Genomic DNA, 25352 nt, shown 5'->3' with positions numbered 1-25352 from the left:
CTAGAATTAATACTTTAGGAAAATAAATTGATATGAGAATATAATTGATTTTCCTGATAAAACCTTTTGATGAGCAAAATTATTTCTTGCAAAGAGATTTGATTTAATAATTTTGTGAACAATCTAAACCTGATTTTATTGCTGATTTTTAACCTAGAATTTTACAAAGAGATTTGGATTTTCTGGTTTTAAATTTAGATATTATTTGCAGTGAGAACTGATTTAATTTACAAAAGTGTTTAGAGTTCTAGATCTGTTCTTAATTGTTTGAATCCTAATTTATTGATTGATTTAATAATTTATAATTTCCTGAGGAATTCCCTAGGCCTAGCTTTTTGATATTCTTNGATCATTCTGATGCGTGATGAAGCTGGTGTTTTGAGGGATCAAGAGGGCCACTTGCGCAATGAGCAGGGCCAAAAGCTTGATGCAGAAGGAAACGTGATTCCTGAACCTGTTGTCAACAAGCAGGCTGTTGTGAACCAGCAAGCTGGTGTCGTTGATGTTCCGGATCTTGGTGTCGATCGACACCAACCAGGTGGCATCGATCGACACCCACCTGCAGACGTGCGTGGAGCTGCCAACCACGTACAGAACCCAGTTCGACGACAGGAGCAAAACCAGGACTTGATCAGGACCATTGCTGACTACAACCGGGCTGATCTGGTGTATGAGAACCGGTCTGCTATTGTTCCTCCTCCATTCCAGAGGAACGAGTTTGAGTTGAAACCTGCGTACTTTCAACTACTTGGGCAGAGACCTTTCTCTGCTTTGCCCAATGAGAAGCCTCTGGACCATATTGAGCATTTTGAGGATCTTGTGACCAGTATCAAGGCTAATGGGGTGACTGAGGACTTCATATTCTGCAAGCTCTTCCCATACTCACTTGCAGGAGAGGCATCTCAGTGGTTGAAGCAGTTGCGAGCTGGATCTTTGACATCTTGGCAACAAGTCAAAGTGGCTTTCCTCAACCATTTCTATGATGATGCAATGTCAGATGAGTTGAGAGTCAAGCTATCCACTTTCAAGCAAAGACCAGATGAAGCTTTCAAGGCAGCTTGGGTGAGATTCAAGGCTTACCAAAGGGACTGTCCACACCATGGTTTTTCAAGGCTACAATTGCTAAGTATCTTTTTCAGAGGGTGTGACTGGAAGTATCAGTTAGCTTTGGATGCTGCAAGTCATGGGAATTTCAAAACAAGATTTCCAGAAGATGCTGAAGTTTTGATTGAGAATTTGGCTTCTAGCAATAGCACTAAGAGAGCAGATGCTGAAAGGAAGAGATTACATGGAGGATATGATTCAAATCAGCTAGCTTCTGTTAATGCTAAGCTTGATTCAGTGCACAATCTTCTTGTGGGAAAGAAGTCAGTCCAATTTGCTGCTGAAGTTGAGACATTTGAGCCAGAGCCAGAGAATTCAGAGGAGAATGTCAACTATGTGTATGGAGCTGGGTATCAGGGACAGAGATTCGGTAATCAGCAAGGAAACAGACCTTACAATGGTGACCAGAAGCAGCAACATAACAATGGCTATACAAGAACCTATGGGAATTCATCTTATCAGTCTCCACCTCCTAAGAATTCTTCAGAGAGTAGAATGGAAACCATGCTTGAGCAGCTTTTGCAAGGACAGGAGCAATTGACAGTGACATTCAATGGAAAGATTGACAATGTCTACACTGAGCTGAATGGGAAGATAGAAGCATTGAATGTTCATGTTAAGAAGCTGGAGATTCAAGTTGCACAGACTGCTGGGTCTGTTAAACGACAAGAGAGTGTTCTTCCAGCAAGAACTGAGTCAAACCCCAGACATGCTTGCAATGCCATATCAGTGAGAGATGACGATGATGGTGAAATTGCTTCTGCAGAAAAAGAAGAGAAATCGACCAATCTCTCGGTTTCAGATGATGGTGTTGATCGACACCACCTGGGTGTCGGTCGACACTCCTCTCAGACGAACCCAGAAACTGCAAAATCTCAGGTTCCAGCTGCTGAAAGGGTCTACAAGCCTAAGGTTCCTTTTCCCAAGCCTAGAAAGTCTAAGCAAGAGATGGAGGAAGCTAGATGCAAAGCAATGATGGACAAGGTGATGATTGAGATGCCTTTAATAGATGCAGTAAAGCTTTGACCACCTCTTAAGCGGTATGTGAAGAGAATGGTATCCAATGGTTTGAGCCCTGAAGAAGGAGCACTTCTTACAAAAGATGTCAGTGCAATTTTGTTGAACCAGCCTGTTCAGAGGAAGAAGGAGAGAAAGCAGGAAGTGGTTGTCTCTAAGGAAGTGAGTGAAATCATTCAATGTAGGACTGCTAAGAAGTTACCAGATCCTAGAAGCTTTGTACTTGATTGCTCAATCTTAGCAGGAAGGTTCTCTCACTCACTTTGTGACCTTGGCTCTACCATCAACTTGATGCCACATTCTGTTGCTGTGAGACTTGGGATGACAGAATTCAAGCAAACTCAGATTTCTCTAATCCTAGCTGATCGCTCCCGAAGAATTCCTGAAGGTGTTTTAGAGGATATTCCAGTTAAGGTTGGCAACTTCATGATTCCTACTGACTTTGTGGTGCTGAAGTATGATCAAGAGCCTAAAGATCCTCTCATATTAGGAAGATCTTTCTTGGCTACAGCTGGTGTCATCATAGATGTGCAGAAGGGACACATAACACTGAATGTGGATGGATTGAGTATGCATTTTGAGATGGATAAACTGAGGAGAGCTCCTACTATTGATGGACAGATTTTCTCTGTTGAAAAAGTTTCTGCAACACGAGCATCAGGCTCAGTGTCGATCGACACCAACAAGGAGGCATCGATCGACTCCCCTCCACATCCGAGACAAAGCTTGTCCAAAGTTGAAGCTCCAAGACAGAAACCTGTTCCCAAACAGAAAGTCTCCCATTCCACCCTCCAGAGTCCTCATGTAAGGCAAAGGTACACCTCTTCTGCACCTAATCCTCCTCCTATCATCAACAAGAATTTCAAAGAGAGAAAAACTGTTTTGCAGTTAACCAAGCCACGAGATTATTGTAGAGTGCTTGTTTCTTCTGTTGATGATTTTGCAGGACATAAGAGATACCCTCCCATACCTAAGTTCCGCCATGGTCCTGTTCCTCACATTCTTGGAAGACCTCATGCACCTAAAGCTTATACACCACCTTGGATGAAGAGGACTTCAATGCCATGTTTTGCTCCTACGGATGCCTGAACTCCACCACAATCAAGCTAATGACTGAAAACAAGCGCTTAGTGGGAGGCAACCCACTGGTAGGTTTTTATTTTTCTTTTGATTTTGATTTTTGTTTATTTTTATTTTTGCTTTCCTCTTACTTGATAACACTGGGGACAGTGTTGTTTAAGTCTGGGGGAGGTTAGTTACTAACTATGTTTTCGGTTTTTGAGTTTCAGTTGTGTCAGTCAAAACCATAAAGTTTGAGTCAAAATTTTCAAAATTTTTCTTTTTGTCTTTGGGAATTATGATCTTGACTAATGATTTCTCTTATTTGGCTAACACTCTAATGATTATTTGTTTATGCTTGATCTCAGAACTGAAGCTTAGAAAGACTATGAGCCTTATCAACAATCCTGAAAGCCCTTATTCAATGGATATCTGATTGATCTAACGTTGTCTCAACTTTTATCAGGATTTTAACCGGACTTAATCTCTTACTTTGGGGTTGGAAATCAGTGGACTAGACTTCTTCTTCGGGCCATACAAGACAGTGCAATTTTCAAAGTATGTCTTTCCTCTATCTTCCCTTCAGTACTTTAAAAAGAAAGATCAGAAAAAAAAAAGAAAAAGAATAAAAGATGAGATGATTTTGATCAGTTTAGAGAGGTAGGTAAATTACCAGTGACCTCATTATTCTACTCTTGAGTCAAATGATCACACAAAGCTTGGAAGCGAGGGGTAGGTAAATTACCGATGACCCCGGTATTCGCTTACACCTTTGAATAAGAAAAAAAAATAGAAAGAAGAAAAAATAATGGAAGTGAGAAAAGGGAGAGGAAAGGAGATGTAAGAAGAATGTCTTGGCCTGAAGAGAGTCCATATGCCACTGATCAATACACCCAGGTTAAGAATTCACCTTATTTGTGCTTTAATATTGACTAATGAGATGACAATGGAGATTTCAGAGATTCCAAAGGATTGTGGGATTTGAGTAAGGAATGTTGATGCTTATCATGGTTGAGTATAAGAAGTAAGTTCTTGAGTCAGGTAAATGAAGAGTGCGAATAAGAATCATCATGCAGTTGAGTGAGTTCCCTGTTTTCAAACCTCTTTCACATGTCTAAGCTTATGTTTTGCTTGAGGGCAAGCAAAGGCTAAGTCTGGGGGAGTTGATATATCATGGTTTTTGTGGTTTTTAACCATGATATAAAGAGTCTTTTAGTGTCTTTTCATTTGTTTCTAGATTGTTTTTGAGTCTTTACAGGTTTTTAGCATGGAAGGAGCAAAGTGGAGCAATTTGGATCAGTTTGGAGCAATAATCCGCAAGAAATCAACTTGGAATCGATCAGAGGAGATGGTGTCGATCGACACTGCCTTAGCATCGATCGACACCCAGTCCAAACCGACGAGAGAGCCAAATTTGGAAGTTTTACAAAGTTGCCCGAAGTTTTCCATATTTGCAAGACTAGTCCCTGACGTGTTTTAGGACATATATATATAGTTTTTAGGTTTTCCAAACCCTTAAGTTTTATTCTATCAAGTTTTATTTTTCCTGCAACCCTGTGAGATTTTTGAGAGCTATTGGAGAGAGAGATCTGAACTGCTTTGAGAGAAGAATTCTTAAACTCCTTTCTTACTCTTTTAATCTCTATTGCTTATTATTCAGAATTATGTTTTGTTCTTCATTGAATATGTCTGAGTAGTTTGCTTGTTAGGTTTAGGGTTTTTCACAGGGATTTTATGAATTATTAGATCTGTTTATTTAGGATTCTTTATCTATCTAGATCTTCATCTTAGGTTGTTCTTCATATTAATCCTTGATTGGCCATCTAGAATTAATACCCTAGGAAAATAAATTGATATGAGAATATAATTGATTTTCCTGATAAAACCTTTTGATGAGCAAAATTATTTCTTGCAAAGAGATTTGATTTAATAATTTTGTGAACAATCTAAACCTGATTTTATTGCTGATTTTTAACCTAGAATTTTACAAAGAGATTTGGATTTTCTGGTTTTAAATTTAGATATTATTTGCAGTGAGAACTGATTTAATTTACAAAAGTGTTTAGAGTTCTAGATCTGTTCTTAATTGTTTGAATCCTAATTTATTGATTGATTTAATAATTTATAATTTCCTGAGGAATTCCCTAGGCCTAGCTTTTTGATCTTCTGAATTTACAACAGCTTTTATTTAATATTTTGCATTGCTTTTATTTTAATTCAATTTAATCTGTTTAGCTTAATTATAAAACTCTATAATTTATTGTGTAGTCTTGAGTCCTTGTGGAATTCGACCCCTAAGTACTGCATTGATCTCTTAATTTGAGAGAGTAACTCTAGAGTAAATTTGAGCATATCAGTTATCATGAATTTTGGAAAGATTAGAAAACTCAGCTTATATAAAAAACAGTCCGTCTTAACCGATCATATCCCTTCAGTTTCGTGAAACCTTTTTCACACTTGTCTACGTACAAAGTTAAACGAACTATCATTTTTGCTATTAATTGTGTTAAGAGGTTTTAGCCAAATTTGTAAATCCTGTTACAAATTTATATTATATACTAGTGTCTCCAAATACTGCATTCCTGTTCAATGTTATGTAGCACAAATCGCAGAGCTTCTCAAGCTTGTCACCTGGCAGAAGCAGATGCATATCTAAACACCAGAGACAGTTCGGTATATAAAAACAAATAAATGGTGGATTTTTTTTATCTCACTGACCGGTTAATCCAAGAGGGCGAAGATCCCAGAGAATGAGGGGGTTGTCAGTTCCACCGGTTACAATACAGTATCCCTTGGCCATCAAGTAGTTTGCTAGGCATGCAGCATTGGCTTTCACCTGTTTTGCATAAACCTTGAAGCTAGGAGCCATAGCCTGCTTCAATGCAACAGCTAGAGCACCAATCTTGTTATTGTGAGGACCACTTTGAAGCGCTGGGAAAACAGCAAAGTTGATTTTTTCCTCAAGGTCAAAAACAGCACCCTCGGGTTCCCCCTTCTTGGCTGGATTTTGGCCCTTCCTGTAGAAGATCATACCGGCCCTTGGACCTCTTAAGCTCTTGTGCGTTGAGGTTGTCACTATGTCACAGTACTCAAACGGGTCTGTGGCTTCCTGTGAACATATTAAACACCGCACCACTTGAGAGACATCAAAAGTATAAGATCAAAAGATTTTAACAATGTGATATGATTTGTTCTCCGAGACAAGCTCAATCAAAATGCTACACAAAACCAGATCTAACATAAACGCAAGTTATTAATATGTTTATATTATAGCAAAAGATGTTTGATGCTAAAAGATATTTCAGTTTCTGTCAAAAGTTTATAAATACATATATAGCAGGGGCCATAATGCTAGTGTATATATTACTAGTAGTCACTCCGTGCTACGCACGGATTTAGTTTACATTGTTTTTGGATATTTTTTTGTAATTTTGGAGATTGTTAGTTAAAACAGTATTAATTAAATAAAATATTATGTAAGATTTGAGATATGAAGGTTAGTAAAATGTATATCTTTATATTTATAAGAGAAATTGTAGTTAAGAGCATATGGATAATTTTTTATTTAATTAGATAATAAATGCACTAATCTTTATATCAATTAGGCAAATGTAATTTATATTTTCTCCGGTTTTTTACTTGTCGTTTGAGGTTTTCTCACACAAATTTTAAAAACTACTAAATTGTCTGTTTTACTCTTTATTAATATATTTTATAAATATTTCATTGGTCAAAACTTTAAAATAGCAGGAAAGAGATAAAACTGGAATATTCACCAAACATTTTCATTGAAAACCTAAAATGACAACTAAATTAAAACGGAGGTTGTATTTCATTGTTATATGAGTCACATAATAAACTATGTGAGCGTTATAGATATGCAATCATTACATATTAATATATTTTCTTATATATGCAATATTTCTAAATACTATTATTAATCATTCATTACATTACTATAAATATTATGAAAGTTACAAAAATGAGAGTTGGTACAAAATATGGGATTGATGAGATGGAATAGAAAAATTAATAAAAAAATGTGTCAGGTTTATAAAAATACATTATTGTGAATTAATAACTAAAATTGTCTACTGTTTTAAATATATATTCAAGAGTTATATATTATATATATAGATGTCTGAACGGGCATCTTAGCTAATCAAATCATTAAATTTAAATATACATTCACTTCTCTCTTTAAACATAAATATATACAGTTATCTCTTTATCAAAAAAAAATATATATCCAATTCTCATTTAGTTATTAATAAATTATATTATTAAAATATACTTTAGTTTATTTTAAATGGATTGAAAATGAAATAAAATAATGTAATATCAAGATCATGTGAATTATTTATATTAAAGTGTGGAAATAAAACAGCCAATTATTACTCGACATTATCCTATACAACCCAAATATTATAATCATATATTCTTAAACTATTTAATCATCAAATTATTTGTTAAGCAAAATTTTTATTATGTAAATTCAATTGAATAAATTTGTTACACTAAAAATTAAAAGAAACAAAGTGACACTTGTGAAAGAAGAGATAATCAAATGAAAATCTTTTGGATCTTTCGAAAAGAAAATTTTACTTTATTATTATATGATATAATATAGTAAGATTTTTTTCAACTCTTACTCTAAGAATATGACGTCCAACATCATTATATATAAAAATACTTTTAAAATCAAACACATGAAATTATTTATTTTCTTTTATAAATATTTTTAAATGATTGCATAAATCATCAAAAGATGAACAATAGTAAAAATAATTTAAATTTCTGGAGAAAAAATTCAAGACTTAGTAAGATAATATTTCTTCTAAAGTTAGGAACTTCCCAAAAATGGATGATCCGAACAACGATACTATTGTTACTGGTGTATTGTTGTTCGTTGGAGATTGAATCAAGGATATAATAGAAAATAAATGTTTTAGTTTTCACAATAGTCTGAATGAGGATGTGTTTGTATGGTAATATGTTGTTTTTAGAAAACTAAACTTTATAGAATGTTTGAGCCTTTAAGAGAGAGAAGGGATTGAAATCAAACATTAATGATCATAAATTCGTAAATGTTTCTAAATAATAAGTTAAAAATGAGAAGTAATATAAACAAAAATGAGAATTGAGGAAATAGTGGATAGAGGCAATGCATAAAATGATGATATTATTTTAAATCAAAACATAACTGATTATGTTCATAATTTATTATGAANTAAAAACTACTAAATTGTCTGTTGTACTCTTTATTAATATATTTTATAAATATTTCATTGGTCAAAACTTTAAAATAGCAGGAAAGAGATAAAACTGGAATATTCACCAAACATTTTCATTGAAAACCTAAAATGACAACTAAATTAAAACGGAGGTTGTATTTCATTGTTATATGAGTCACATAATAAACTATGTGAGCGTTATAGATATGCAATCATTACATATTAATATATTTTCTTATATATGCAATATTTCTAAATACTATTATTAATCATTCATTACATTACTATAAATATTATGAAAGTTACAAAAATGAGAGTTAGTACAAAATATGGGATTGATGAGATGGAATAGAAAAATTAATAAAAAAATGTGTGAGGTTTATAAAAATACATTATTGTGAATTAATAACTAAAATTTTCTACTGTTTTAAATATATATTCAAGAGTTATATATTATATATATAGATATCTGAACGGGCATCTTAGCTAATTAAATTATTAAATTTAAATATACATTCACTTCTCTCTTTAAACATAAATATATATAGTTATCTCTTTATCAAAAAAAATATATATCCAATTCTCATTTAGTTATTAATAAATTATATTATTAAAATATACTTTAGTTTATTTTAAATGGATTGAAAATGAAATAAAATAATGTAATATCAAGATCATGTGAATTATTTATATTAAAGTGTGGAAATAAAACAGCCAATTATTACTCGACATTATCCTATACAACCCAAATATTATAANAAAAAAAAATTTTAGGGACAAACTTTCATGAATTTCTCTACAATATTAACAAATATCTCTATCACTGCTGCAACTCTTCAAACTATTGACAAAATTATGACTCCTAAACCATATATCCATAGATTCATGGTTTACGCTGAGAGGAAGAAGTGGCTCTTGATTCAATCCCGATACTTTTTTTGTCTTTTGGTGATGCATCTACTCTTTTGAGAAATGTTATAAGCCTCTCTAATTTTTTTATGTAAATATTAAAACTGTTTTTGTAATATAAAAAAGAACAAAATACATGAATAGGTCTTTTTGCTTTTAATGAGGATAGACAAGTGGCACTCTCTCCACTGCTGATGTGTCACTCAGATGGAGAGAGTTGGCCATCTTTCATAATATAGATTCCTAATATGAAAACTTATAAATTTTAAGTAATTCAAAAATACCATGACGTTTGAAATAATGTGTGAATCGAACAAAATAATTATAGAATTAGATCAAAACCATCTCACAATCTTATGTAATTTTCCAGAAAGTAAGCTCAAAATTTTAATTTTTGTATAAATAATTTTTAATAAATTAAACTAATTTACTTAAATAATACCATCCCACCATCTTACTTAAATTTGATTCCGCTTGTCCCCGTGAAAATTATAGAAGATTAAAACATAGAAATTAAACCCAAGAATTCAAACCTATAAATTTAATTTAATGTTGGTATAGTTTTGAAATGAAACCAACCACAGAGTGATATAAGGTGGCTCTAGATTCTTGGGGCAGCATATGTTTCTGATTAAAGAAGGGATGAAGGATATGTTGATGGCATTTTTTTGGTTCTATGGGCATGTAGTTAATTAGGTTCAAACTATAGTTAATTAGGTCCAAACAAAAAAATACAGGTGTCAGCAATATGGTAAGCCAAGTGTCATCTCCTTAGCAAAAGTTGAGAAAAACCTTCTCGTATAATTTATTATGAAATTCCTAATATGAAAACTTATAAATTTTAAATAATTCAAAAATACCATAACGTTTGAAATAATAAGTGTGAATCCAACAAAATAATTATATAATTAGATCAAAACCATCTCACAATCTTACGTAATTTTGCAGAAAGTAAATACAAAAATTTAATTTTTGTATAAACAATTTTTAAAAAATTAAACTAATTTACTTAAATAATACCATCCCACCATCTTACCTAAATTTGATTCCGCTTGTCCCCGTGAAAATTATAGAAGATTAAAACACAGAAATTAAACCCAAGAATTCAAACCTATAAATTTAATTTAATGTTGGTATTGTTCTGAAATGAAACCAACCACAGAGTGATATAAGGACTCTAGATTCTTGGGGCTGCATATGTTTCTGATTAAAGAAGGGATGAAGGAAATGTTGATGACATTTTTTTTTGTTTTATGGGCATGTAGTTAATTAGGTTCAAACTATAGTTATTTAGGTCCAAATAAAAAAAATACAGGTGTCAGCAATATGGTAAGCCAAATGTCATCTCCTTAGCAAAAGTTGAGAAAAACCTTCTCATATTATATAAGATTTTATGGTAATAACTGGCTAGATGGAACAAGAAATCAGTGATCATTGTTCTTCCATGGGTATGATGAATGCCTCTACTATTTTCTTCGATACTACAAGACCAGAAACCGATATGGATCTGCCAAAGATGCACTTTCTCTTCATGATATTTCTTCGCTTCGAGAATAGGTCAAGTTATCATCTAAGAATACTATCACAAAATTAATTATGTAAATACTCTTCGAAGACATCATTCATGAACTTCATGAATAGAGCTGAGGCTTTCATTCCAAAGGCTAGAAGTGCCTATAACGTGTTCTGGAGTTTGTCTTCTGCATGTCTTTTTCCACTATGGTAATCTTGTGGCACCTCAACGACGTCATAATTATCTTTGATAATCACAAAACTTCTTGCAGCTGGTCATCAATTTATAGTAATGAGTGTTTGTTTTGATGGTCACTTTGTTTAGCCCGCAATATTTTGATACATAGCTTGATGCTCAACTTCCTCTTTGATGAATAACATTGGTATATTCCCAATGGTGAGCTGCTCGACTACAAAACTTCTTTGTCAGCTATCTACCTACTTCTTTAGCTCATCAATAATCTATGTTGCTGCTTAGAGATACAAAACTTTTGTATTTAAGCAATGCTAGGCTCCAACTTGGTAGTAAATGGTGATGATCCTGCAAGCAGTTTGAAGATAGAGGCATACTGTACGGCGACATAAAGGGTTTTCAAAGCCAACCATGTGGCTTCTCCTTCCAAAAAGATTGTAGCATGACATGCTTGACACCCTATGTGTACCAACTCTTCTGATTGGAACATCAAGAATTACTACATATAACACTTCCGTTTCATCTCTAAAAAGTCTCCCAACAGCTTAACTCCATCTATCAGAATGAAAACGCTCTTAAAATCCCTCACTGAGTTCATTATTCTAGGTCCGACAATTTCAATCCTCTTTTGCTTCTCTATGAGCTCCTCACTGCAACCCTAATACGTAGCACCTCGACGTCACAAACCATGTAGAGCACCAATGTCAAATTAAGTGTAAGTTGTAATCCCCTCCCTCCCCATTAGAAATATCCTTTACCGTTAATTTATATATTAGCATATTCATTTATCATGATAATATAATTGTTACGTTTAACACATGTTAACATATTTGTATACATTGCTAATTAAATTGTTACCCATACATATCGGAATCAAACCTAGAAAAATGCGACAACCGTTGTTATCGTTGATAATACCCATTTCCCTCTCATGATCGATTAACCTCATCAAAACCCATGGCAAATGTCTCATTGCACATTTCCGCTGTCATTCTAAACTTTGCGGCTCAATCTGTTCGATCCATCAATCCAAACAAATTTTAATGTCATCACTATGAAACTATTTAACCATCGTAAATTCTTACATGACGCGATCTCATTTATGACCACCGCCTGTAAAATCGTCACCTTCAGTATCATCACCACCACCTGTAAAATCAGCACTATCAGTGCACCTCAATTCCTTCCAATCATTACCACTGTCAGGAATATCATTATCACAATCACCTCTGTCATTGTCTTCTCCTTTCATCTTCTCACATTTTCTCACTTTTGCTACTTCTTTTCTTCCACCTCATTTGAGTATTTTGCACATATACAGTACTCATCAAATAGTTTCCTTGTTATTGACTTAATTTTCGAGTCGTTTGTGGTCATCTAGTGACAATTCCCAATTATATTACTATCTTGATACAAACAAACTTAGCAAGGAGAGTGCATTCTGACATATACTACTTATAACATATGCTGTAATTTTCTTTTGCATGCCATTAATTTTATAGATAGGGGTATAATATATTTGTCACAATGTTTAATACAATAGGAACCAAATAATGATGAAATGAGAAAACTAATTTTCAAATCAAAAGTGCTATATAATGCGATTTTCCATTTATTAATGAAATTATGAAACTTCTGTGGGAAATTGCCCAAAAGCTAAAGTACAAACTCATAAGATTTTTGAAATCTCATTGTACTATGTATCACACCAGTCATGCCAGCCCTAAAATATCAGTTTTTTTTTTAAATAGAGAAAATATTATTTTTAGGGTAAAAAAATATTTTAAGTGAATAAAATAGTTCTTTTTTCTTTTTATAATGGTCCATTGTATGTTTTTTTTTTTTTGGTCCATTGTATGTTTATGGTGGGTGTTATCTCATATTTAAAAAGGGTAATAAAATCTTCTATATAAATCGGTCAAATATTTTCCTCCAATGTTCAAACAAAATCTTTCTTTTCCTATTTCTATTTTATAGTCAAATGTATAAACCAAATGGCTAATTTTTAAAACATAATATATGACTTGTCTGGTTTTTAAAATATATTTCAGTCAAATATCTTGAAGTGAACAAAACAAAATTTATTGTTATTAATACACATAATTTATTGATTTAATTCACAGATTATATGTATCATTTGACCAATAAAAACAGAACACTAACAACAGAAAAATTAAAATGTGAAGAAATGTAGTTAGTTGAAACATTGAATTTATATTTGATATTCTCTAAATGTATATTTTTTAATTAATTAATTCAAATATAGGATTTTATGGGTATTCCCCAAAAGCTAAATTTTCAATTAATATATAAAAAAAAAAATCTAAATCACAGCTCATCAGTGTATAACAAGATTTTTTTTTTGTCATCCCTAAATGTAAAGAAATCTCAGGAGTATTTTTGTCCTATTTTTTTAAATAGACTTACCTCTCTATAGTTGTTGGCTCCTCCATCTTGTTTTACTACTCTCATTAAACATAAATTTTTCTTGTGTCATTCTTCTAAATTTCTTGTCCATATCAAGCTAGATTCGAAGGATTTCGACTAAAAAAATTTGAAAGTTTTTATTGTTTATGTCAATATAATCAAGGTGATGTAGCAAACTTTTTTTTTTGTTTTTTGTCAACATGTAGCAAACATTCATTTAGAGGGATTTGATTACATAGATTCATGCAAAATTTTTATTTAAATTGCATGCTAACGATATGACTTATGTGGTTAATCTTGTTTCAAACTTAGATTTTGGAAATGGAGAAAAAAGCTGGGAAACAAAAGAAGAGAAGTGTTGAATGGAATGACGTCTCTACGACAAAGAGGTCAAAGCGAGCAGCAGCATGTATAGACTTCAAGGAGAAACGGATCCGTATCTCTCAGAAATCTGCAACTGCTAAAACAAAGAAACATCAGATTGTGGAGGAAGAGATCACGGCGATAAAGTTAACTACTTCTTTAGAGAGCAATGGTGATCAACCTCGTCCAAACCGGAGGTTAACTGAATTCATTTTACATGATTCAAATGGAGTTCCTCAGCCCGTGGAGATGTTGGAGCTTGATGACATTTTTATTGAAGGTGTTATCTTACCTTTAGACGAGGACAACGATAAAGAGAGGGGTGTGAAGTGTCAATCTTTTGGCCGAGTAGAGAACTGGACTATATCTGGTTATGACGATGGTTCCCCGGTGATATGGATCTCAACCGATTTAGCAGATTACGATTGCCTTAAACCTGCTACCAGCTACAAGAAGATGTATAATTATTTCTTCGAGAAAGCTTTTGCTTGTGTGGCTGTGTATAAGAACTTTTCCAAGAATCCGGATACAAGCCTTGATGAGCTACTTGCAGCGGTTGTTGGGTCAATGAACGGACGCGAGATCTTTTCCAGCAGTGCAGCCATCCAAGATTTTGTAAGATACCAAGGAGAATTCATATATAACCAACTTATTGGTTTGGATGAGACAGCCCAGAAACATGAAACAAGCTTTGCTGAGAATCATGTTCTTGTTTCTCTGAGATGTGAAAGTAGTATACATCAAAAGGGTTTGTCTGATGTGGCTTTGAGGATTGATGAGAGAAAGGGCATGACATCTGATCAATTGGTGGATAGTGATAATGGAAAGGACGACGTTGACGTTAAGTATGCTAAACTACTACAAGATGAAAAGTATAGGAAATTAATGCAGCAGCGGAGACGTAAGCCCAGGTCAAATTTTGTTTCAAATAGTTTTTACATTAAGATCAATGAAGAAGAGAGCACCAAAGAAGAAGTAGATGAGGTTCAACGTTACGACCTTGGCTATGAGGTTGACACACATGACCTACCTTGCAAAATACTTCACAATTGGGCTCTTTATAACTCTAATTCACAGTTTATACAACTAGAGCTACTTCCCATGCAGCCTTGTGGTGATATTGACGTCAACACGTTTGGGTTGGGTGTGGTGGATGAAGAAGATAATGTTATAGGGTTTGGTTTCGATGATTCGGAGAGCTCTACGCAGTCACATGATCCTAATCGGCTGCAAATTTTCCTTAGCCATGTAAAGGAATGGCATATTGAGTTTGGGGCACATATGGTCTCCATGTCATTACGAACAGATAATGCCTGGTAAGACTACTATATAGTTCATTACATGTTTTCGCTTTCCATGTTACTTATATTACTTGCTGATGTATCATATTTATTTATTTATTATTATTTTTTTTTTTTTGAACAACCGCTGATGTATCATATTTATATGCAGTTATAAATTTGGGAAACCGTCAAATCAGTATGCTCCTTGCTTTGAACCTGTACTGAAAAAAGCAAGGGTTGGACAAAGAATTTTGAGTTTGGTCAGGAATGAGACAAGAGCTGCTAAGCTTTCATATGCAGATATCTTAAAACAACTTTGTGGGTTAGAGAAGAACGATAAAGCTTATATTTCTTCTCATCTCTTGGATGTTGAGAAATATGTGGTTGTCCATGGACAAATTCTGTTGCAGTTTTTTACACAATATCTTGACAAGGATATCCAAAGGTGTCCGTTTGTTCTTGGTCTTACAAGTAAAATGCAGGATAGCCACCACACAAGATGGCACATCAAGAAGAAGAAAATTTTGCAAAAAAGAGAGAATATGAATCCAAGGGCAAAAATGGCACATGTGGTCTCCAAGATGAAAGCCATGCCAGCAACAACAACTCGGCTTATCAGTAGAATTTGGGGCGAGTTTTACTCCATTTACTCTCCAGAGGTTGGAGACGAGGACTCTGTACCAAAAGCTGTTGAGGTTCGAATGTATCATCCTCCTAAGCAAATTAGAGGTAGTGTTGGGGAAATGGAGATAAGATGGGAAGGTGAGATCCTTGGAGAAACTTGTGCTGGTGAGCCTCTCTATGGACAAGCCTTTGTTGGAGGTGTACAGGTGGCTATTGGTGGTGCTGTCATCTTGGAAGTTGATGATCAAGATGAAAATTCAGCAATCTATTTAGTGGAGTACATGTTCGAGAGGAAAGATCACTGCAAATTTCTCCATGGGAAACTCTTACAAAGAGGATCCGAGACTGTTCTAGAGTCAGCTGCTAACGAGAGGGAACTGTTCTTGACTAATGAATGCCTTACTGTTCAGCTCAAGGATATAAAAAGAACAATCAGTTTCGAGATTCGGTCAAGACCATGGGGGCATCAGTATAGGAAAGAGGACATGGCTGCAGATAAGCTTGACAGGGTAAGAGAAGAAGAAAGAAAAGCTAAAGATTTGCCAATTGAATACTACTGTAAAAGCTTGTACTCACCTGAGAGAGGAGGATTCTTTAGTCTTCCAAGAAACGATATGGGTCTTGGTTCTGGATTCTGCAGTTCATGTAAGATAAGGGAGGATGAGGAGGAAAGGTCAAAAGTTAAACTCAATGTTTCAATGTTCAGATTTCTCTCCAATGGGATCGAGTACTCTCTAGACGATTTTGTTTATGTTATCCCCGAATACATAACGAAAGATGGATCAATGAAGGGGAAAAGAAGGAAAAATTTCAAGTGTGGACGAAATATTGGGTTAAAGGCTTTTATAGTCGGCCAGTTACTCGACATTCATGTCCTAAAAGAGCCCCAAAAAGGTAATACAGCTTCCTTTCAAGTTAAAGTGAGGGGGTTTTATATGCCTGAGGACATTTCTGTAGAGAATGCATATAAATCAGACATCCAAGAGGTAACAACTATTTCTTACGTATTAATAAAAATAAAACTATTTCTTACGTAACATATTTGGTAATGTTTACATTTAATTATTTTATAATATTTTCTATTTTTGGCAATTTTTTAGCTTTATTATAGCCAAGACATATATGTTCTCCCCCGAGAGGCTATAAATGGAAAATGTGAAGTAAGGAAGAAATATGATATGCCCTTATGCCATGAATTGTATATATCAGACCATATTTTCTTCTGTGAACTTTTCTATGACTCCTCTAATGGTAGTTTCAAGCAGGTAAATAGTTAAACTAATTCTATACATAGTTTTTAAAGATCATGATTATTGTTGGTTCCGACAATAAAGCTGAAGTGTTGTTTCTTTTAATCGTCATGTAATAGTTGCCTTCCAGTATGAAGCTGAATTTCTCTACTATTAAAAACAAAAATATCCTACAAGAAAAGAAACAAAAAGGAGTGGAGAGTGAAACTGACTCTGAGATGTTTGTAAAGCCTGATGTGGTACCTGAAGAGATGCGTCTAGCTACACTAGATATTTTTGCAGGATGTGGTGGCATGTCTCATGGACTAGAAAAGGCTGGTATGTAATTTATATTCTCCTTACATACATTTTATCATTCAAAATGCTTGAACAACTTAACTTGTATATTTATATGTATGGTTTATGTACTCAAGGTGTATCTGAGACAAAGTGGGCGATCGAGTATGAAGAGCCAGCTGGAAAAGCTTTTAAACAAAATCATCCCAAAGCAAAGGTTTTTGTTGAAAACTGCAATGTCATACTTAGGTATATAGCGAACTAAAAAAGAAAATACACTTTATATACACTTCCATATAGGCTTTTTATTGTGTTGAGAGGATCAATTGTTTGAGATTATTAATTACAGGGCTATAATGGAGAAATGTGGAGATCTAGATGATTGTATCTCTGCTGAGGAGGCAATGGAGATTAAACTTAATGAAAACCAGAAAAGTACTCTTCCAATTCCTGGTCAAGTTGATTTCATCAATGGAGGCCCTCCATGCCAAGTATATCTTTTAAACTGTTATTGTAGTTTTTCAATATAATCATTCTTTTAATAATTAGTGAAAAGCTACTTAATCTGGAAAATTTGGCAGGGATTTTCTCTTATGAACAGGTTTAGTAGCAGCACTTGGAGTAAAGTCCAGTGTGAAATGATCTTAGCATTCTTGTCATACGCTGATTATTTCCGGCCAAAATACTTTCTTCTAGAAAATGTGAAGAACTTTGTGACATTCAACAAAGGAACTACATTTAAGCTTACCCTGGCTTCTCTTCTTGAGATGGGTTACCAGGTAATTAATATTTATCTCCTAGTGCAATTATTTTGGTGTCTTGGTCTTTGTGTTCCACATGTATGTGATTGCTGTTTAGGTTTTTATATTACAAGCCTGTTGAAACATGTAGGTAAGATTTGGGATCTTGGAGGCTGGTGCATATGGAATATCCCAACCTCGTAAAAGAGCTTTCATTTGGGCAGGTGCACCTAACGAAGTTCTTCCAGAATGGCCAGAGCCAATGCACGTCTTTAACAATCCCGGTTTTAAGATCCCATTGTCTCGAGGTTTACATTATGCTGCTGTGGAGACTACTAAATTTGGTGCACCTTTCCGCTCAATCACGGTGAGGGACGCGATTGGAGATCTTCCCAAAGTAGAAGACGGAGAATCCAAGATTTATAGAAAGGTATGATTTAATATCACCACGCCACAAGAAAGTATATTAAATACAATTACCTTAAATACAATAACATGAAGTTATGGTTTTGTGCCTTGTAGTATAAAGGTGTTGATTCATCAGTCTCATGGTTCCAAAAGAAGATGAGAGGAAACATGGATGATCTTACTGATCATATATGTAAAGGGATGAATGAACTAAACCTCATTCGATGTAAGAAAATCCCAAAGAGGCCAGGTGCTGATTGGCATGACCTGCCCGACGAAAACGTAAGTCGTACTCTTATACATCCGGCTACAAGAATTCTTATTAAATCTTCACATCACTATAAATGCATTGTCTTATATAATATTACAGGTGAGGTTATCAAATGGGGTCGTGAAAAAATTGATTCCTTTTGGTATATCAAACAAAGCTGATGAACACAACGGTTTTAAGGGACTCTATGGTAGATTGACCTGGCAAGGCAACTTACCCACTTCCATCACCGATCCTCAGCCCATGTGTTTTGTGGGAATGTGCTTCCATCCTGACCAGGACAGAATCATCACTGTCCGTGAATGCGCTCGATCTCAGGTAATAAAAAACTCTTATATTCCTTCTACTTGGTCTTCTAGCATTAATATAAATGTAGATATTTTTGGTTATGGGAATTAAGTAATGTTAGTGTATGGGTATAACTAGCGAATGTGTGGTTTTATAAAAAATTGCAGGGATTTCCGGATAGCTTTACATTTTCAGGGAGGATAAAAGACAAACATAGGCAGATTGGGAATGCAGTCCCTCCACCATTGGCATATGCTCTCGGTCGGAAGCTTAAAGAAGCACTACATCTCAAGTCCTCTCGTCAACACGAATCCTAAAAATCAGCCAAATTTGCACAATATGTCAGATGAATAAGAGATAGATTTGTCGTTAATTTATTTCTCTTTTAAGTATAATCCTTTCTTGAAACACAAAGTCATTGGTTTAATTACGATGATAGTCGTTGATAATAATACTAAGGCTAGGTTTGTTTATTCCATTTTGTATGTAAAATCATATTATAATCAATATAATTGTTTTCTTTGATATTTTTCTTTGCTATAAATAATACAAAAAAATAATACATATAAAACTTTGGTGGATGATTTTTACCTTATTATCTATTTAAAAAAAAACGTTAAGAAAATTATGACCTCGAGGTCTAATATTTCTGGTTATGTTGACGGTCAAACAATTTAGATTTATTGGAAATTCAACAACAAAAACCTGAAAAATAACTTTAAACTATATATTAAAAAACCTGAAAACAATTTACACAGAGCTCAAAAATGAAGTTTTTATGTATTTAATTTGCCTTTGCTTAAATTTTAGCAGTTTTTATATTTTATATGTATATATATATGCATACATTAATAAATACATGTTACATATTACTTTCCATATAAATGTATCATATAGTCAATATTGTTATATTCATATTTTTATATAAAAAAAGTAAGTATAGCTTTTTACTAGTCCTAGACATATGGTGAACTCGGGTTTTTCGGATCAGGTTTTTCGGTTTGGGAAAATTCTGGTTTAAAAAATTCTGACGAATTAAACCGAAACAGATTTCGGTTCGGATCGGTCGGTACTCGGGTTAAACGGATCAGATACTGATTTTTATATGTCTTATGAAATTAACCAAAAATTTTCATAGTTCGGTTAATTTCACTCGAAATTACCTAATAAAAACCAAAACAAGCACAAATACTAGACAATTCCTTTTCTTACATCTGGGGACCATTACAGACCATTACATAAGCTGCTGAGCTAGCATTGCATCAAGTTTAAGCTAGCAAAGTACCAAAAAATTATTATAGAACCATGAAACACTTAAGTAGTTTAGCAAAGTTGTTTCTCATTAGTCGTTACAACTCAGCATGCAATTCCACATCCAAAAGTAGTCAAAAGAGCAGCTTAGATGAAGTCAGTACTATACCAGTCCGTTGTTAATAAGACTTTGCTTATCTGCATAAAAAAAGTCAAAAGAAGCAGCCTCTACCTACCTGTGCATCATAAAAATTTGAAAATCATAACAAAGAGTTAATAAATCTGATAAAGACACAAATCAAACAAAAACTTAACAGTTCAAATAAATACAGAATCAGAAACAATAACAGAGACTTAGGTAATTAAGCTTGGTAAGGTTTAGTTTAGATTGTTAACCGTTTACACTTTAATAATCTAAAGTTATTAACAATGCAAGGCAAAAGTAAAGAAAACATACCAATCTCCAATTATGATGAATCATGTTGGAGCTACCATTGAGTTCCTTTCATCTATAGAAGAAAATAGAATCATAAGTACATAAGAGATTAATAAAACTAAAAAAAAACAGAATAAATGACTTAATTCTATTTAGTACTTACCAAGAGATTCAAGAAACTCAACTTCTTCCAACATTTGCACCAAGTTTGCTACTTGTGCTTCTGGTTTATATGAACTCCTTAACCATTGTTGGGTGCATATCAAAACCTCAACCATGAAAGGAGTTAAAGAACTCCTATAATGATCCAACACTCGGTCACTTGTACTAAAAGCAGATTCAGATGCCACTGATGAGTTTTGAACTGCTAAAACATCTCTAGAAGGTTCTGACAAGATCAAAAACTTTAAGCTTTTGCACCTCCACCAGCTGAGAACATCATAAGGCAACCCCAAACTATTTTCTACTCTTACCTCAGTATTTTCAGACAAATAGACCTGCAACTCACTGCAGCCATCTTCAGTTCTCCTTAAGTCAACCATTTGACTGTAAAGTGTATCCATCCACTCACAATCTTCATCATCTGATAACTCACACATGACAATCGGGTCAGATTGTGAAGGAGCTTCATCGTATACTACCTGACTCAGCCTGGAACTGTAATCCTCATACAACTTCTTCATTGCATTTGAAATTTTAGATTCAAGTTGCTTACTCTCGATGGTGTCCTAACCATAAAGCTGATCGAAGCAGAGGGATGCAAACTTCATCTTATTGTGAGGATCAAAGACACTTGCCATAATGACTAAAGGATTCATGTTATGCAATCCATCCCAGTATTTCTCAAACTTATCTCTTATTGTATGAGCTTGCTTTCGGATCAGTAAATCAGAGCTGCCACACTTAGCAATGAGACTCCTCTCGATGTCCACAATTTCACTATAACATAGTGTAGAAGTGACTGACTTAGAAGCTGAGAAGGTCAAAGTACACTTGTAGAAGATTTTTAGGAACTTCACCAACCTTGAAACTTCCTCCCAGTCAGAATCGGTTGGTGGTCCAACTCTCTTTTTCTTACTCTTCTCCTCTATTTCCTCAAAATAATCACAATAGAGTTTATCTTCAGCTACCATCTTCTCAAAAGCAACCCTAACTTCAAAGCAGAATTTAACATTAGATAAGTAGAGTTCCAACGTATGATAACATCTAATGGCAAGCTACCTCTACTAACTTTTCGTGTTTCACACCTCATTGCAAAAGACCTAAGCCTACTGAAAGATGACCTCACATACTTGATTGCATTCCTGATGGCAACAATACAAGGATTTGACTCTTTCAAACCATCTCCAACAATCAAATTGATAATGTGAGCACAACAACGCATATGTAAGAAATCCCCATTAGTAACTATTGCTTCTCCTCCTCTCAGCCTTAACTCATCTTTCAAAGTATCCAGCGCCTGTCATTACTCTTTGCATTATCAACTGTCACTGTAAAAACTGTCTCAATACCCCATTCTTCTAAGCAATCCAACAGCTGTCCTGCAATGGTGTCACCTTTGTGGTATGTGATAACCTTGAAGCTGAGAATCCTCTTCTGCATCTCCCACTGAGCATTGATCCAATGAGCTGTGATCACCATGTAGTTGTAAGAGGTTACAGGACTTGTCCATATGTCTATAATCAGAGAAAACCGTTGTTTCTCAACACCAAATATTTTCTTCAAAGCAGCTTTCTCTTGAAGATAGATTCCAACTATATATCTTGTACAAGTCCTCCTAGAAAATGTCTTGTAGAGAGGCAAGACATTAAAACGAAAGCGTTTCCAGCCCTCAGATTTGACAAAGCAGAATGGCAACTCATTTACCACAACCATCTCATTAACTGATCTTCTAAATACATGCGGATCAAACTTGATAACCTTCAAATTTCCAGCACTATCACCACTTAGAACCTTCTGTTTTTCCTTGTCATCATAATCCTTGTACTGCTTGCAGATTTTTAAGTGGCCTAACATCGGACTAGTGCCAATGATTTTTGAATCATAATTCATCTCTTGAGCACAGTACTTACAGTAGCTCTTTGTGGGTTCGTCGTCAGTTTGCAGAAAATGCTGCCATACAACTGATATTTTAGAATAATTCTAATGTGGTCTTGGTGGCTTAGCATAGCAGATGATGGTGCTTTACACGTCTTTCCAGTTTTAACCGCTTCAGTAATCTCAGGTTCAAGCAGCGGGTCCTTCTCATGGTGTTCTTCAGACATCTACAAAAGTTACACAAAACTGGGTTACCACAAATATAATAGACAAAGACAAAACAGGCAACACAAGAATAATACACAGACAAGACATAGCAGGCAACGCAAGACTAATACAAAAATAACACAGCTATAATACACATACAAGTCACGACAATAATCAAAGTACAAACACTAAAATAAACCTGCAACTCTAAATAGTAAATTGTTTGTGTACAAAGTACAAACACTAAACACGACACTAAATTGCTAAGTACAAACACTAAACACGACGATAATCAAAGTACAAAACATTTGACAATCTCTGATTTTGAAGTTTAGAAACTCTAAAATAAACCCAAACACTAAATTGCTACACTTGATACAACTACACAATACAAGGAGCATAAACAAAGTACAAAACCATAAGAAGAATCGATCAACTCTCATTTAGAAGTTTGAAAACAATCCTTAAACCTAAAATGCTACAATAGATACTAGTACTAATAGTTACACATAAACAAATAAGAACAGTCAACAAAGCACAAAACCCAGATTAACTCATCTTAATTTCAGATTTTGAAGTTTAAACCCTAACCCTAAAATTCTCCAAATCAAAACTTCAAAATCCGAGCTGATAGAGACTAAGGAAGAAATTATACAGAAAAGAAACAAAGGAAGAAACGATTAAGGAGAAAGAAGAAGAGCTTTATCTCGAACAGATTCTCTGCTATGGATTGAAACCAAGTCTTTCACAACAACAAAGGTTCAGAAAATAAAAGAGATTGTAGAAGATGAAGAATTGATGAAGGAGAAGAAAGATGATGTTTTGCTTATTGATTATTTGATTATGTCGGGAAAATGAGAACTTTGCTCCTTTTAACAAGAGATAGAGGCGGAGAAACAAAGAAGCTCGATTATTATTAGTAACTCATTAGTTTTATATAGGGAACCAAACATAATCTCAGTTTAGGTAATACCGATCAGTATCCGATTACCAATCCGACCCGACATCCGGATTTACAAATCAGTATCGCCGATCGGTTGCAGCTTCTGTACTCGGTGCCGAGAACCGAATTCTTCGGGTTTCTTGGTTCGGTTTGTTCGGTTCGACCCATTTGCCCAAGACTACTTTTAAGACCGTTCATCTTAGAGTTTCGTCTTTGAGACTGTTCTTTTCGATGTTTCTGTCCAGTTTGCTTCAAGGTTGCTTTTGGTTGTGTGACTTGTTGTAGGACGTTGATAGGCTATTGCAGATGCAAGGAGAGCCTCTTTTCTGGCTTTAGTTGTTTTTGTGAATCACTTTGATAAGGTGAGTGCGTGACCATGAGCTTATCTAAGCGATTGGGTTGTATAACTTGTTTTGTGTGATGATGTGTAGGTGTGGTGAATGTGTTATTGGGTGTTCTACTTAATGACTGGTTTGTTATGTTTTATTTGTGGTTGTACTCTTGATTTGCTTGTGTGTATAGCTCGTAGATGGGAAGATCGCCTCACTGGATATTTCTAGTAATACTCACGCATCTCATTGTGTTTGTGGTGCAGGTAATATGTAGCGTGGAATCATGGCGATGAGGAGGAGGATGATCTAGGATCTCGGTTGTTGTGTTGTGTTTATGTTATTTTGTTGTTGGAACCTTGTTAGAAGTATGCTAGGTTGCTGGTTTATATTGGTTATAATTGATATTGTATTTATAATAAATTGGAGTTGGTTTGGTTTGTCTTCCGTTGTGCATGTTGATTTGTTGTTGGTTTATTGTTTGAATTGTAATTAAATATTATGGGGTATTTAATTATATTATTATTTAAAAAACGGATCGGGTTGTTTCATTTACAAATTTTTAATTTTTCTTTATATTATATAATATTATATTTCAAGAGCTTTTAATTCTTTTTTTAAAAGATATTTATGGTCATAGACCATAAATATCTAAATCACATTAGGAATATTTTCACGTAGTAATTTTTTATTTGATTAAACATTACGTTAGCCTCATTGAATCTATATGTAATGCAAATCCAATCAAAGAGTTTTTTCCTAAAAGCTTACTTCATTACATACTAGAAATAGGCTCGCGCGATGCGCGAGATATATTTAATTTTACTTTTATTAATTATGATATATTTTAAATTTAGAAATGTATTTTTTTAATATAAATTTTTAAAATATTTGTTCTTTTTTATATATGGTTCGTAATGTTTGGATGCAAAATAAAATAAACAAAATATATCGGAATTTTTTTTAGTGTAGTAATTAAATCTCTCAAAGTTTTGTTATTTTGAATTTTACTGTTTTGTGATAAATTGTTAGGTTCTTCGAGCATCTTCAACTCCACTCTATTTTAAAGTCAAAACTCTGTTATAGAGTAACTGAAAGGACCCAACATTTTTTTTAATTAATAAATAATAAATATAATATAATAAATAAACTAAAATTAGTGGTCTCATAACCACTAGCCACCTAACCACA

General features: G+C 34.1%; 1 protein-coding gene across 1 annotated transcript; it reads left to right on the top strand.

Annotated features, from left to right (window-relative positions):
- Positions 13777-19275, top strand: LOC104732351 (DNA (cytosine-5)-methyltransferase 2-like). The gene is made up of 11 exons (XM_010451884.1): positions 13777-15134; positions 15271-16711; positions 16826-16990; positions 17095-17293; positions 17389-17500; positions 17601-17742; positions 17833-18030; positions 18143-18421; positions 18514-18681; positions 18770-18988; positions 19126-19275. The coding sequence occupies exons 1-11, from the start codon at positions 13777-13779 to the stop codon at positions 19273-19275; spliced, it is 4431 nt and encodes a 1476-aa protein (XP_010450186.1).

Source organism: Camelina sativa, chromosome 12, assembly GCF_000633955.1.
Source record: "Camelina sativa cultivar DH55 chromosome 12, Cs, whole genome shotgun sequence".
Taxonomy (NCBI): domain Eukaryota; kingdom Viridiplantae; phylum Streptophyta; class Magnoliopsida; order Brassicales; family Brassicaceae; genus Camelina; species Camelina sativa.
Note: the sequence above shows the minus strand (reverse complement) of the source record. Positions and strands in the feature narration are given on the sequence as shown.